This window comes from Solenopsis invicta, chromosome 5 (genome assembly GCF_016802725.1).
Source record: "Solenopsis invicta isolate M01_SB chromosome 5, UNIL_Sinv_3.0, whole genome shotgun sequence".
NCBI classification, from domain to species: Eukaryota; Metazoa; Arthropoda; class Insecta; order Hymenoptera; family Formicidae; genus Solenopsis; species Solenopsis invicta.
The window spans coordinates 20,178,718-20,195,490 of record NC_052668.1 but is presented as its reverse complement, the minus strand read 5'-3'; the positions used below and the strand labels follow the sequence as shown (position 1 = coordinate 20,195,490).

Here is a 16,773-nt window from a genome sequence, read left to right as displayed (position 1 = left end):
ACTATGCCACGAGATAATTAATGTGCAGAAAATCTAATAAAATAGAAAATATATATATCTCTATCATTAATATTGAAGATGAGACAATCAGATGATTCATTGAATTCCTTTATTTTTACTTATAGAGATTAAGAATATGTTACATTTGAAAAAGCGTTTTCATCCATTATTTTTAAAAAAAGTTATACACGATTGCAAATAAATCGAACGTAATTAGAGATGAGTTAATATCCGAAATATATTATTTATATATTATTTATATTTGTGTAATCATCTCGTACGGAAGACATGTTGCAGGAAAATTTGTAACGTCATATCGTAAAATCATAACTTAAAAAAAAATTCCTTTTAGATTAACACAAATAGTATTTTTATTAATTTTGACCATTTAATTGCCATTATGTAAAAGAATTTCTGTATACTAAAATATAGATGTTGCCAATAAAAATTAAATTTAAATAAAATTATATTCAAATTACCTCTAGCATCCGAATGTGTATTGTAACATGGTATATCGTGTCATATAAACTCATCCAATCTTCAATTTTAATTCACAACTAATTTAATTTATAATTTAATTCATAAAATTTTCACTCATCAAATTATGATAATTGGAAAAGACGTTGTGTTAATCTAGACAAACGTTACGTTATGCAATAAATCTTTCTTTTAATTTTATACGTAGAAAGAAGAAAAATACTTTAATAATTCGAGTAACATTGTGTAGTTTCACCGTCATGAAAAAGCTTAATATAAAAAAATTTTAGTACCTGCGCCACATTTTTAGGTAACATTTAAAAAGTCCTCGTTTTTTTTTAAACAAATATTTATAGAACATTGTAAGAGATAATCAAAATGTATACTTCTTACATCTAATAATTCCTACTGTTTTGTACAATTGTGATAATTGTGGCGTTGGTTATCCTCATGAACATCGTTCATGACAAGAGGAGATTGTTAGTAACACAAAAGATAACGGACGAGTATTGAAATATTTTATGGAAAAAAAGTCATGGCGTGATTTGCTTAAATATCTCGAGGCTCATGTGGATCCGGGAGTTTCTGCCAATTCGGTTCGACGCCCCAAATCTCGCGTGCGTATTCCGCAATTGTACGATCCGATGAGAATTTCCCCGACGATGCTATGTTATGAATAGCCATCTCTACCCACTTATTCTCATCCTAAAACAATTAACAAGCGATTGTGTACCACGGAGATCTTATCGAATTATTAAATTTAAGAAAACTGATAAGATAATTAAATAAGTCTATTAAGATTGCATAACAAAAAAAAACTGTGTGAAAAAAAAGATGTAGAATAAGAGAAAAAAAATGTAATGTATAAAAACAAAACTCCTTTATGTTATTAAAAAAAAAACTATTAACTACTTCAGCAACAATTATAATTAAAGTGCATTATTTTATATAAAGAAAAAGTGTGATTTGAATTCTTTTCAAAATCTTTTTCTCTAAATAATTTATCCTTATTTTTATATAAAATTATGTAAATTTTCTTGTTAAATTTTTGATAAATATAAGCTTACGTGAAATTTAATTAGAATTAAAGTTAATAGTAATTAACTTTCACATGAACTTTTATTTATAAAAAACTTACAAAAATTTTTAAGAAACAATTACCTGATAGACTTTACTGACATAATCCTGCATGTTTATATAACTCTCGTAATCAGCCAAAAGTAGGAATCTATCCCATTTGAGCAACACATCAGCGATATCTCGGAATTCATCGGGATTGTTTGGGCTAAAGAATCCTTCTTGGATTTGATCGATACACTGTTTAGCTTCCGGTAGTTTGTTATAATAATCATATGCATTGTAGCCTCTTTTTTTCAAAGCCTCCACTTCCTCTACCGTCATACCGAAAATGAAAATATTTTCGTTACCCATTTCCTCCGCCATTTCTACATTTGCACCATCCAAGGTACCAATGGTTAACGCACCGTTCAACTGGAAAAAAAGCAAAATTCTATTATACGGATAAACCCAGTTTTATAACAAGAATAATTATAATTACAATCAAACATATTAATAAATTAAATAAGACAGCAGGAAACAATTAAGATTATTCGTGACTTTGTGTTTGTCAAATAAATTTATCATTAAGATTATTTTATTATTTCGCTGAACAAATGGACAATTTCAATTTTATGTTCATTGTCAAATACTAAACTGACCATGAACTTCATGTTGCCGGTGCCAGACGCTTCGGTGCCAGCGGTCGAAATTTGCTCGCTCAGATCCGCTGCTGGTATGATCTTTTCAGCCAAGGTTACTCGATAATTTTCAAGAAAGATTAATTTGAGTTTGTCGCCGATAATCGGATCATTATTGACGACATTAGCGACACTGCAAATAAGCTTGATAATCTTCTTCGCTAGATGATAACCCGGCGCTGCCTTACCGCCTATCATTACGGTACGTGGAACAAAATGACCGGACGGATCCTTTTTTATTCGATTGTACAAAGTAATGACATGTAAGCAATTCAACAATTGTCGCTTGTACTCGTGTATACGTTTCACCTGTCAATAAAATATCACAATTCAATTCCGTACCATTTTATTCCAAAATTTCCTGAATTAAACCATATGAATACGTCACTGTATATATACTGCAGTCATGTGCCATTATGTACAATATTATATAGAGCAGTTAAAAAAATCAACGTATTCTTACGATTTTATTACAGCTTCTTTGATCAATTTGAAAACGATTTGTCTTTAACAAAAATATCACGTTGTAACCTATATTTAAAAAATTTTTTAACATTTTATATTGCATAACAAAAATCTTATAAATTTTTATAAAATCTTATAAATTAAAAAAAGTCCCATTGAAATTATGTAACTAAAAACGGTAGTATTATCTTTTAACACCTTAAAATTTATTTGTTAACGTTTTATATTTTTAATTGTTAATTATTTAAAAATGAATAATGAATGTTTCGATGTTTTTACTGAAAGATCAATTGATTAAAAATTAAAGTCCTGTTGTAATGGAAAAGGACATGAAACGATATTTAGAGGGAAGCCTCTTTATTGTCTTTTGTTTACCTGGATATCAAATATAGATGCTGGATTAATTTGAACACCATATTCTTTTTCTAATATTTGAGCTAATCGCAATTTGTTTTCCTGTTTGATTTTGACAACGTTACGTTGGAATACCGGATCTTTTGCCCACTTCTTTAATTGTTCCAATTGTTCCAGATGAACTGTCCATTCGCTACCGATTTTCTATGAATTATACGAAAAATCATAAAATTATACACGGACACGTATACTCGTATATAAAAGATATCTTGATGAAAAAAATGCTTGTATTATATTTTTCAGAATTTTTCATATTTCAAAATTATAAATAATTAAAAACATCTTAATAAGTAATTTAAACTTCTTTAGATTTTATAGATTTTTGTTCAGGAATTATAGAATGAAAAATCTTAAAATTCAGAATTTACATGTGTAAAGAATTCTAAAAAAAGAAGATGTAGCCTTGTTAGCACTGAAAAGTGTTCCCAGTAATGTAAAAGGTCTAACAAGTTTTTTTAAGAGTTATAAAATTATACAGAACACATGAAAAGTTGTAAAATTTATGTAGAAGCTCTTCTAAAAAAAACTTTTATTGGGATATGCAAGTTATAGTTACTAAAATAACATTACATGTTTATGTGAATATATTCACCTCTTCGATTATATCGGACAGATTTGGATTGCAAAGCAGTAGCCATCTTCTTGGTGTGATACCGTTCGTCTTGTTTTGAAATTTCTCTGGTGTTAATTCATAAAAGTCTCGGAAGCTAATGAAAAAAGAACAAATTAAAGATTCCAATTTTCAATCAATTTTCTCAAAGCATTGTTAATTTTCATGAAAAAACTTTTACGTACACACTCTCTTTGAGAATTTCTGAATGGAGGCGAGCGACTCCGTTTATAACATGACTACCGACAATCGATAGATGAGCCATATTGACTCTCTTTTCGCCTTCCTCTTCTATTAAGGACATTCGACGAATGCGATCTACATTGCCAGGCCATTTGGCTCCTACCGCTTGAAGGTGTAGATGATTTATCTCGTAAATGATTTGCAGATGTCTCGGGAGAATGCTCTCCAACATACTGGTGGGCCATCTCTCTAATGCTTCGGGAAGAACCGTATGATTTGTATAAGCGCATGTACGCGTCGTAATGTTCCAAGCCTAAAAGTTAAGGTATTCCAAAATAGTCTTAAGTTTTATGCATATGACAAAGACGTATTTATTCTGTTACTGTAACAATGTCAAGTGTACTATTAAATGTACAATTAGATAAAAGTCGGGAATCAAAAAAAAAAGTTTGTCGTCAATAGTAAACAAAATAAATTCATATCAAATTATGATGGACGTACTATGATAATCATCTTGAATAATTGCAAATATTTAAAACACAAAAGCTTTTAAGTCTTTGAAGCTTTCAATACCTTAAAAATTTTGAATACGTAAAAAGTATTATAGCTGTATAAATTAATTAGCATAATGAAGAAATAGAAAGCCTTTTTTAAATAATAAATTTAATTTTTTGTAAATTTTTATTTGAAGATGTTTTATCAAGCTATAGCATTTTAAAATGAAAAAAATACAAGTTTTCAATTTTATGTAAACAAATTGAAAACAAAATATCAAAGAGACGAAACTAAAAGACAGATTCAAAATTCTATCTTTCTCCTTTGAGATGCATTTTTGGAAGGAAAAAAAAAGTATCTTAAATATAATTTTATGATTTGATTTTTTTTATGAGTTTTTTTTTTCACCGAGACTTAACTATTCGTAAGATACTAGATACTACCAAGCGTGCTAAAACTTTTGAGCGATTGTATATGTGAAGATAATGTTCTTATATAACAAACACACCTCTTTCCAAGAAAGTTTTTCGACATCGATGAGGATTCTCATTAGCTCGGGAATAGCTAGAGAAGGATGCGTGTCGTTGAGTTGAATAGCTACTTTATCGGGGAAAGCTGCGAAGTCTGTTCTATGATGCTCCCTCGAACCGAATTTGCTAGACTTGTATCTTCGGATAATGTCTTGCAGAGTAGCGGCTACCATAAAATATTCTTGCTTCAACCTAAGCTCCTTGCCTTCGAAGAAATTGTCATTGGGATAAAGAACTCTGGAGATATTCTCCGCCAGATTACGATCAATCACAGCTTGTATATAGTCACCGTCGTTAACTGAAAAAGTATTTAAAAGTTAGTAGCATATGGCAAAAACTGTCGTATCGCAGAAACTTACTGCGCGATTCGATACTTACAGAATTTCAAATTAAATTCTGTGGGTGATTTTGCGGACCACAGCCTTAATGTATTAACAACATTATTCTTGTAACCGGGAATTGGACTATCATAAGGCATGGCAAAAATGACCTATCGCAAGAAATATTAAATAAAGTAGCATAATTAATCATTATATTAGATTATTTATATAGAGTGTCCCAAAATTTATTAAAAATTATCCAACATTTTTTTAAATCACAACAGCTCTTGCTCTCTCTCTCTCTCTCTCTCTCTCTCTCTCTCTCTCACATCTAAAAAATTTAGAGATAATATTTTTTATATTGAGAAAGTATTTTATTATTTTCTGTCTTATTTTATACATTTTTATAAACAAGTTTTGAATTAAAATTCTGTTGAAATAAACTACATGTAACTTTGTCATATTTTTCTCTCGCAAAATTTTTAATTTTAATTTTCCATTTACTTGTTCAAAAACTATAAATGACTCGGCGTTTTCTTTGAAAAAGAAAAACCGATCCAAATTGACTGTAAAAGTAACATTTGGCAGCTTTTTGGAACACATTCCACAGTAATCATTAAAATGATTTATTACCTGCGTATTCACCCACTTTTTTCCCTCCGGGGTGTCAATCACGTGGCCATAAAAGTTCACCGGCAGCATGAATTCTGGCCGAGCTTTCTCCCAGGGGTTGCCATATCTGAGCCAGTCGTCGGGCTCCTCTATCTGCTCGCCGTTCTTTATTTTCTGTGCGAATATACCGTACTCGTAACGTATACCGTATCCGTAAGCCGCTAAACCTAACGTGGCCATACTGTCCAAAAAGCAAGCAGCTAGACGACCAAGTCCTCCATTGCCGAGTCCGGCATCTTCCTCGAGTTCTTCCAGTTCTTCTATATCTAAACCCATCTGTGAAAAATGAATGAAAAGTGGTCACAATTCTATAAGCTAACTAGGATGATATCTACTGTTTCCTAAGCAAAGGTAAAGAATAATAGCAAAGAACTACTCCATGTAAAAAAAAAAAAAAAAAAAAAAGTGAAATTCCCCGGAGTTTAATGTTAAACATTTGAATTCTAATTACAATATACAAGTAAAATATCCGAAATGTTTGTAAAATTCGAAACATTTGAAAAAAATAATTTGTGAATAATTTTTTTCTATTTTCTATTTTTGGAAATATATAATTTTTCACAGATTTTTGTAACAATCATTGTCATTAAAAAATATATAATATATAATAAAAAAAAAACGTTTTCCATATACTTGAACTTCGATTCAAGTATTAAATATTTAACTTAAATAAGTAAATACTTAAATTAAAGAAATTTAATTTAGTTGTAGTAAATGTAGTCCAGTTAACAAGTATTTTTATGAAATGTGGAGATAAAAAAAATTGATTTTTTAATGTGTTATTTTTTTATGTTTTTTATTATTTCCATATTTTACTTAATTAAGTAAAATATACTTGCCTGATACATAGCTTCGTCGCAGGCTCCCTGTATTCCTAAATTGATCATCGTATTTTGTAGCGATCTTCCCATATAATATTCCAAGGACAGATAATACACTCTCTACAAGAAAAAACAAGATTTACAGTAAAACGGAAATAGAAATCACCATTTAATCATATTATATCGTACAAAGAATCAATGTTATAAATTCAAACAAGAATTATAGAGATGCCAGCGAGTCTCTTTGTTTCAAATTTGATCACTTTTCTCTTTTTTTTTATTATTCATAAGCTGAAATCTCAATAATATTCAACAGCATTACAAAGCAGTTGCTGAACATCTATTGTCAAAATCTATTTTAAAATTTGAGACAGCTAAACATTTTTAATTTCTTCAATCTCATAAGTTGAAGAAACCCGAAACTAGTTCTGGTATTGCAAACATCAATCGAGTCTTTCCACTAGGGATTTTTGAGGTTCATCTCTCAGATGAATGGCTTATTCTTCAGTTTGAAGATATGCCAGCTCTTGCTGAACACGAGCGAATAGATCGTTACTGGGAAAAAATTTTGATGGGAGAACCGAAATTTCCATTGATAATGAAAATTGTGAAAGCTAGTTTGAGTCTCGTACCATGGTAGTGCTGATGTAGAGAGGCGTTTTAGTGATTCTGGTAATCAATTAACAGAAGAAAGAGCCTTTGTGTCAATAAAATTTTATCATTCCGGCGTTGTGTACTCAATGCCGGAATAATAATAATTTAGGATGATTTGAAAAAACATAACAAGATTGAGTTCTCATCACGAAATAACTTATTACAATAGGACGTCTAGCACACAGTAGGTACAAAGCCTATTTAGAAGAACAAAACAAAGAAAAATGAAAGCTGAAAAAGAAAGAGAAGAAAAGCAGAAAGAGAAAGAAAAGAAAATGCAGGAACAGCTTATGAAAGACCAGATAAAAAGGAGAAATGACATTTCTGTACTTGAGACTCAATATAAAGACGTGAAACAAAAAAATAATAACAATATAAAGGCTACAGAAAAACTACTTGAAGAGGGAATTAATAAGCTTAAAAGTGCTCTAAAGGAAAAAGACTTTCAAAAATTACAAACTGCTCACGGATTGCTTGAAGCGACTCGGGCAATAAAATCAAATTTAGATAATTCTCAGGTTGAGTCATTATATAAAAAAATTAAAGAGACATATAAAACTGCTCTTATAACTAATTTTTTTAAGAAAGCTCAAATTGAGAGTGATACTGTTTCTAACAATGATATGCACGTACCTAATAATTCTGCTTAGTGAAAACGTAAATGTTTATTTTTGTAATATATAATAAGAGTTATTTTATTTTGTTAAAATGATTTATCAATTTTTATTTTATTTTATTTTTTTTTTTTTTAGATGAAATATGACACCAAAGAATTGTATTGAATTCGATCAAAGTAATAATTAAACGATACTACCATGTATTTTATTTATCGTCCCTTTTGCCACTTTTTTTTGTGAAAAAAGCCATTTTTCCCCCTTTTTTCCCTTGGACATCGCTAGCATCCCTAGAATTATTTCGATTTCTTGAATCTCTTCGCTATAAGCGCGATACTAAATTAATGACATATGAATTAATGTTATTTTATTATATTGCCATTTATGACACAAAGTCAAATAGCATAAATAGTTCCTGTGCAACAATGGCCGTGCAAATAAAAATACTGTCGCAGCATCTTCATTTCAAAATGAAACAGAATTCGTACGAGGTCGCTCGATACTATAACTCGTAAATATAGCCATTGTATCTCTGTATCTAAAGATCAATTAATTTCATGAAGAAAGAATTCCCTTAACAAGTTTCCACAAAATGATACATCAGTCTCACATATGTATATTATACGTATAAGAGTATCCAATTTATTAAAAAATAGTTTATGAGACATTTTGATACGTTTTGATGTAATATGTAAAATATCTGATATGTGTATATTTTAACATTTTTATGCACAGAACAGAGATAATTCGATCGATGTGAAAGAAAAGTATTGCAGACCGTATATTTTTCTTACGCATATTTATATATTTAAATTCCTTCATATCAATGGATTAATGATATTGCGTGTACAAAGGTCTTAAAAAAAGATCATTGAAAAACGACGCATATTTTGTTTACGTATGCATTTCAAGTCATTATTAAATCTTTATTATGCAAGACGCGGCCCTTATCTGAATTCTTATAAAAATTCTCCAGATACGTATACGCAGAGGTTACATGTGTGAGTATTACTGATAAAATAATAGTCTGTTACGCACATAATTGCCTTATCCGGTATAGTTTCTTGCCGTATGCTCTGACTTTAACTTCTTAAAGAATTATAATCGACTTGTGAACTATAATGACTTCCTATTCGCGTATGATTGCGAAATATCTCTGAGATATGCAAAATGCAGCAAACAATATTGAATCTCCAAGGTTATTTAGAATTTCTGCATAAGGATTCAGTTCTATTTCAGTTATTGTATGACAGTTTTTTCAAGCATTTTGTTTGATTGCAGGATAAAAAAGTTTTTAAATCTCTAGAAAGTCTGTATCCTGTAGGTGTAAACAGTCAACACATTTGAAAAATTTATCAAACGATAAATAAAATTGCCTTAAGCCTGTAGATTCTCTTAGGTCTTAGATCAATTTTGCTTGAAAAATTATGGATATAGATGTTATCTCTTTATTTTTCGTTATATATAAATCTGACGTAACATTTGCAGAAATAGAATAAAAATTGCTGGTGCAATTTTCTTGGGTATTATTTGGACGAATATCGAACAATTCATTTCTTCAAATCATTTTTATATAATTTTTGACTTTATAAATACAGAAAATTTCATGTAATGCAAAATATTGTCAATGAGAGTATAAAAACAGAGAGACAGTAAGTAAAGAGATTTGTTGTATGATCGTGATAATGAGATGCTTGTTGAAACTTGTTGAAATTATAAAGCTTTGAAGACGTTAATTACACTAGACAACAAAATTTGACTTTTCAAAGATAGTTTAAATAACAAAATATTTATAAAATATTTTTAACATATTTATAAGGAAGATTAAAAGGAAGATTTTAAATATATATATTTTTATAATAAGTATTTATATATGAATACATATGTAAATAAAACATATTTTTTTAATACATTTTTAAAATATATTTTATATATTGTAGTAATGATTTTTGCATTATATATTCCAAAATCTTTATAAAAATTTCTGTAAAATTTTAACATATTTTTTTTAAATAAATTTTCAGAATATTTATAAATGTTTGTGATAAATGTTTTGTACTGTATGAGTATTCATGCGCGCGAATGTGTTTGATCATTTTATTAGATATATTTTTACCTGTTAAACACAAATATTTTGTTCAAATTTAACTATCAGTTTTTAATTAAAAAAAAAAAACGAAAAAATTTTCAAGATATTTATAGTTTAACACCAGCAACAAATTTTTTTATAATTAACTTTGATTAATGCCACGCGAAATTATCAACTTTTAACTTTATAATGCATTTTATTTCGTATAATTTTTCGTTATAATTTGTCGTTTTGGAGATATAGAAATCTGAAGGTATAATATATTATGTATTTCTTAAACTAAAACTAAGTAATGTTTTTCATACTTTTATATGTGTGTGTGTGTGTGTGTGTGTGTGTGTGTGTGTGTGTGTGTGTGTGTGTGTGTGTGTGTGATTTATTAATCCAGATAGTAAAGTATTCTTTACACAAAAAGAGAAATGCTTCAAATTACAAGTTTATTCCCTTGGGTTGCAATCACATTGTTATAACAGAAACGCTAATGCCTTTGTACAAGGTTATTTGAAGGCAACAGAAAGGAAACTGAATTTCCTAGGCAATTGAAGAATAATACCATACAGAACTTATTAGTATGAAATTTCCAATAATTTATTATAAATAAGTATACATGGCATACGTGTCCGACAATATGATAAGTAAAATTGGAAGTCTCTTTTTTAAACAAATATAGTAACTTAGAGGCAATGCACTTATATCAAATTAATAGCAACAAACGGGAAACTTGTTACACGAAAATACATTGCAAAATAGAGTAGAATACAAATCTTCATGTAAAAACTATCGACCAGTACATTATGAAAATTAGAGCTAAGATAATGTAAGAATTGTTATTAACATATTTGTCATGTATCAGCAGCGTAAAATTAATAACAACCAACGGTGACGGTGTTCCAGTATTGTTTTTCAGTGTTATATGCGAGATGTAAATGGATACCTTGGGATCTTTCTCGTAATAGTACTGTTGAGTGCGAATCCATCGTGACACGAGATTGTCCTTGACGCTATGAGCCAGGGCGAAATAGTAATCGCGGCTCGTGGCGACATTGCGATCCTTCACTAGGGTGTAGTGGAGATGCCTGTTGAAGGTCTTCTTAAAGTTTCCGACGTTCTCGACGTCAACGATGCCACGCACCGAGATCTGCTTCCTTTTCTCATGATCGCTGTTCGGTATTGACATGACGATTTGGATTTTAATTGGCAAAGATTACAAGCTGCAATATTATAACGCACAACCGACTGGTAAGAAGTGACACAAGCGGCTCGCCAAAGGCGAATGATGAGCGCTGCCAGTGCAAGAGGTAGTGGTCACCTTGCTCCAAGGTGACGCATGCGTACGAGCATATGCTTACGTATGCACGGCGGCAAAAGTTTCAACAGATTTTATTTCTGCGAGAAGACATGCGTATTGAAATTGAGTTGAGATGTCTTTAGACTTTATCAAAGGACATCTTCAAGTTTAAATGTCTTTCTGAAAAGATGTCTGAAAGTTATTATACAAATTTGGTTGAAAATTATATTGGAATTGAGTCAAGGTTATAGGTTTGTTCTTTCTTCACATTCTAGAACTTTTTGCATGGTTTTTCTTTTCTTTTTTTTCTTCAATGTGAAGAAAAAGAGGAAAGGTGAACCATGCAAGAAGTTCGGTCCTGGAGTATGGAAAAAGAATAAGCCTTACATCAAGAACAAATGTTTGTTTTTAATTTCTCTCTCTCTCTCTCTCTCTCTCCGTGTGTGTGTGTGTGTGTATGAATTTGAGATTTCCAAGATTTTGGACCTTTAACTAATAGTTATATATTTTACTAATTCGAATATTTAAATACACAATATGATATATTTAGTTTCACCAATTGAAAACTCTTCTAAATTATTTTCTGTGTTTTATAGTTTACAATTATCAGGTAACGTAATGTCAAATTTTTACTTGTAAAAATCAATTTTTATTTCATCAGAAAATTTTTAGAAAAGAGAAATAATTTCACATATGAAAAAATATGGTTTTTAATTGTCAATAATTTTGGATTAATTTCAATAAAGGAATGTTTGTTAGACGATCGAGTTACCATTAATGAGAAATGTATATAACTTTCATGAAAAATACAAGTTCTTAAATTATCTACGCAATAACTCGAAACTAAAAATCTTACTATTATTATATTAAACTAAAATAATTTACAAATTATCTCGGATTGTGTATTTATTGAAAAAAATATCTCAAAAAAGATGCAGAAGATACAGGCTAAATGTAAAAAAATAACCACGATTATTTTATTTAATATCATTTATTTATAAATTAATGCGGATGCGGATGCAGATGCAATAATGAAAAACGACAAGAAGCATATTACGCATATTACAATTCACATTCTTAACATTTTGCCATGTCGGTCCCGATAAAAACACGTGTTCTCGATAACTATAGATATTATGATATAAAGTTGCATCTTTATCGTTCACTGTTCAATATATTCCGTGCCTTGTTATCACTTGGAATCGCATTTTCTTCGATAATAACCGTCCTTTTCATATATATATATATATACACACACACACACACACCATGCGCGCGCGCGTTTGTGTACACATATACATATGCACACAAGCGATATGCGACGTATGCATACATATATGCATACATACATACATACATACATACATACGTGTGTGTGTGTGTGTGTGTGTGTGTGTGTGTGTGTGTGTGTGTGTGTGTGTGTGTGTGTGTGTGTGTGTGTGTGCGTGCGTGCGTGCGTGCGCGTGTGCGTGTGTGTGTTTATATATATATGCGTGTGCGTACATAACGGTATAATTACAATTAATGATGCGGTAGCAATAATATTATGCAAACGTCAACGTCATTGAGACAGATACAATATATTATATATAACGTATATATGTATATATATATGTATATATATGTATGCATATATATGTATATACATATATATATACTTTTGCATAATTTAATTCGTCATTAAATCTTCATTCAGTTCTCCCAAACACAACAACTTAAAACATCGAGACGATGGGGGATATCGCCATAAATTAGATAATTACTCATACACCACAGAATACATAACATTCCAGCAATGCAATATTGCTGGAATGTTCCGTACTGTATGGGACTTAAAATCTCTACCGTTGAGGGATAAACGATTCTATTTATATGCTAGATATATCTCATATTCGTTCCCTTTTCTTGTCCATTAATCCTTAAAGTATTACTATCTTTCGACACCCCCATTTCTCATTACATTTTTCATTTCATCGCGACGCAGTTTAAACGATTTTGTTTCGGTGGCGTCCAATCCGTGAAATAATGATCCAAGCTAATCGAAATACGACGTTTCGACGAAGACGGGACTAAGATAAATCACATACAGCCTTATTGCTCATTCTCTCCCACCTATTCACAGGCATTCATTCTTATTTTTTCATTCTCTCTCTTTTCTCTCTTCGCAAAGAGGAAAACAAAGGACATTATCGGGTAGGTAAAAACACGAAGTTTATGACCGTAAAACACATTTGTCAAAGAGTACGACGAAAAAGGAGGAAGGGAGAGACGGAGGGCTGATCCATCCTCGAAAGCAGCCCCGCGCGCACATTGCACCATTTGCTGCTGGCTAGAAACATGCGTCGTTTTTTATCGTGATAATAAACGATTAATTAATCACTAAGTGTTGCTCTTCTCTTTCTTTTTCTCGCGGTGTTTACTTTCCCGATAAAGATTGCTCTTGTGATTAGAATGTCGATGTACGCGTGCACGGCCATTTGGTTGGCTTTGCCGACTGTTTGTGCTTTGAAAAATCAATCCCTCTTTGGAAATACGACACCAAGTTCATAAAGATACCGCTAACAATCTCTCTCTCTCTCTCTCTCTCTCTCTCTCATCCTCCATGATTCCTGGGCTCGATCCTTGATGAATAATACAAGTCTCCTGGTCGTGTATTGGTCTGCTCGCACGCGCGCTCTCAAATTCTTCTCTCACTTTTCACGTTTCTCTTGCTTTTTGCTTCTAATTTAATCTTTTCTATATTCTGCTGTCTCGACTGTCTGTTGAACTGTCGCCACGCATGATTCTCCTTTATTCCTCTTTAGTTGGCTCGGCCTTCTTGCCAAGAGGAATTGCCGCCTTCACTCTAAAACAATCGAGCAACCGACTTTTGAGAAACGTTGTACCGAAAAACATATGAGAGGCAACAAAAAAGTAACGCAACGCCTTTATTCTCTCTTCGCAGAATGTCGTTGGATAGAAATAATATTTTATACGTTGCAAGGCTTCAATTGAAATTTTTCATTAGACATCGTTACGAAGTAAAAATATATCTTTGGTGAATTTTTAATTTTCCCTGTTAACAGGGAAATTCCCTAAGAAAAGGCACACAAAAGAGATTTTTAATATTTTAAATAATATTAAGTTCCCACGTAGCACAGAGTATAATACTTGGGCATTTTTATAATATTGCAGAAATACTGTAAAGTTGATGCGATATTGCTAGAATCTGATGTTGTATGAGTCATTTATGTTTGTTTAGAACATTCGAATTTTAAGTCACAGAATAATATCAATTGCAATTTTTGTCACCAAAGCAAATATACATATCATATACGTATAGCGAACAGCGAATTTCTGTACAGAATTACAAGAGAAAATTAAGTATTGAAATAGATTTAACTGAAGGTTTACGATAATGTGATGCGACATATTTTTGTGTAATAAAGAAAGAAAAAACTCGTTGCATTATTTTCTAGATGTCCTTTGCAAAATTTTTCATAAAGAAAATCTCCGCTCAACTCACTTGGCGGTAATTTCGTTGATCTTCGCCTGCACCAAGGCCAGATTCTGATCGATCTGCTCCTTGTTCGTTTCGTAAACCTTAGGCAGCGTGAAGAGAGCAACTACTCCTGAAAGATTAAGTATTATCAATGAATCAATTCTATACAATCAATCGCGAGATTCAGAGATTCACGATACCATGCAACGTGCAGAAAAATTTACCGATTATAATGAGAGTCATGCCGTTGAACCAAGAACCCACGTAGGTGAGACACCACAGCAAAACGCCAAACTTAAGAGAATCGACGAAATCTTCAACGAGGAAAAGTCTGCGTAGTTCGCTAACAGCAGCATTAGCGTGTGCAACTGCGACATCTGCGACTTCGTGCACTTTTTCAGCTGGTAACGCTAGATCGAGATCAAGGATGTCCCTGCAATACAGACACGTTTGTTTGATGATTTAAAGTCTAGTTTTTCCGATATTGTAACAAGATAAAATTTCTCACCCACATAACACTGCAAGTTGTTTCAACATTTATGATATTTAAAAATATTATGCTAATCTTTTACACATTATTCGTATACATTTGTATAAATTAATTAAAGAAAACGGTTGCTTTTTAAAAAATTATGCAATTTGCAATATGTACAATAATTACAAACTTTTTTTTTTAGAAAATATGCCATAAAAAAAGAGCCAAATCAAACTAAACGGAAGGATATATGTACGTGGCGTTCTTAAAAAGGTTTCTCATTATTGCTTACTTGAATGGATGGCCGTCTGAGGTCTTCTGGACTGCTTGAAGTACTGTTTTATAAATACGGAAAAGAATCGTTCCGCTAAGGGCGAGAAGCGACATGTAAGCCAGCACGCTGATCAGACTGAAATAGGCCAATGACAGGAGCACGCCTAGTATCGTGCCGAATACGATGCCCGATTTTTTCGGATCGCGCCAATATATTAGAGCTGCCACTGAAAACAGAAACAAATAAAGACGTTTTACGAAAGAGAAGGGAGAGAGAAAATCGGATTAATACGATCCTGCGAATACAATTTCAATTGCTCAAATGCTAATTTTTTTCAATTTAACATTGTCGACGAATTAAGAATGTATTATTTAATACAAGAATGTGCATACTTGTACAGTTCACGTTTAAATAATATTTTCTTGGTAATGATAAATGTATCAATTCGATATTGCATAACATATTTACATTACTGTTTACATTATTACAGATCTTTCGATTAATTTCATGTCTTTTTTTTTAATACGAGTTTTCTTTCGCTGCTCAGATGTCAATAAAGATAACGACCGTTGAAATATTCCTTTAAAAAGAATATTAAGGCTAAAGATCCGACAATTTTTATCATTAAAAAGGTGTTTGCCATTCAACACATCTTCCAAATCACTTGACGATTATTTTATTTCTGCAGACGATCTCTTTCATATCTGTAACTTTGGATACTTTATGTATCTGCAAATGCAAAGTAATATTATTTGTACAGATAATATTCAGTGTCTGCAAATAAGCCAACGTCACATACATAATGAGCAACATTTAGAATTTAATAAATTGTAATAATCGTTATAAGTACAGCTCAGTATAATTTTTAATTTTCTAGTAAAATAAAATCGAAAATTAAACACAGTTTTCATTCTACTTTTTTCGAAAAATATAAAAAAGTAAACGACTATGATAATGAGAAACTAATATTTTTAATTGGTTCTTTTGGATTAAAAAAAAAATGATTGTGACACACACACGGGCTTTATAAATATAAATTATTTATTTATTAAAGCTCTTTTAAATATGAAAGAAATTTTAAAACCGCATTGAGACGAATTGGACAACAAAGATGATATTATCTTAAATAAAAAAAAAAGAAAAAGAAAAATACG

At 31.0% G+C, this 16,773-nt stretch overlaps 2 protein-coding genes across 4 annotated transcripts in view; both read right to left on the bottom strand.

The window, feature by feature from the left end:
* Nucleotides 1-92: 92 nt before the first annotated feature.
* Nucleotides 93-12,085, bottom strand: LOC105195294 (glycogen phosphorylase). Its single transcript, XM_026133524.2, has 11 exons — nucleotides 11,036-12,085; nucleotides 6,763-6,864; nucleotides 5,885-6,199; nucleotides 5,310-5,421; nucleotides 4,910-5,229; nucleotides 3,909-4,219; nucleotides 3,706-3,820; nucleotides 3,075-3,257; nucleotides 2,196-2,543; nucleotides 1,639-1,968; nucleotides 93-1,182 (listed from the first exon to the last, which is right to left on the bottom strand). Exons 1-11 carry the CDS (start codon nucleotides 11,276-11,278, stop codon nucleotides 1,027-1,029), a joined length of 2,535 nt encoding a protein of 844 aa, XP_025989309.1. The 5' UTR covers nucleotides 11,279-12,085; the 3' UTR covers nucleotides 93-1,026.
* Nucleotides 12,086-12,364: 279 nt separating this feature from the next.
* LOC105195081 (reticulon-1-A) overlaps nucleotides 12,365-16,773 on the bottom strand; it is a 28,687-nt gene continuing 24,278 nt past the window's right edge. For 2 of the 3 annotated variants that reach the window (XM_011160306.3, XM_026133526.2), the window contains 4 exons: nucleotides 15,638-15,845; nucleotides 15,095-15,303; nucleotides 14,895-15,000; nucleotides 12,365-14,234 (listed from right to left, as the gene is read on the bottom strand). In XM_011160306.3, the coding sequence (XP_011158608.2) occupies nucleotides 14,180-14,234; nucleotides 14,895-15,000; nucleotides 15,095-15,303; nucleotides 15,638-15,845 (578 nt within the window). In that variant the 3' untranslated portion in view covers nucleotides 12,365-14,179. Of the gene's footprint in view, nucleotides 14,256-14,894; nucleotides 15,001-15,094; nucleotides 15,304-15,637; nucleotides 15,846-16,773 lie in introns of all 3 variants that reach the window. The other variant, XM_039449834.1, reaches the window with a different exon arrangement.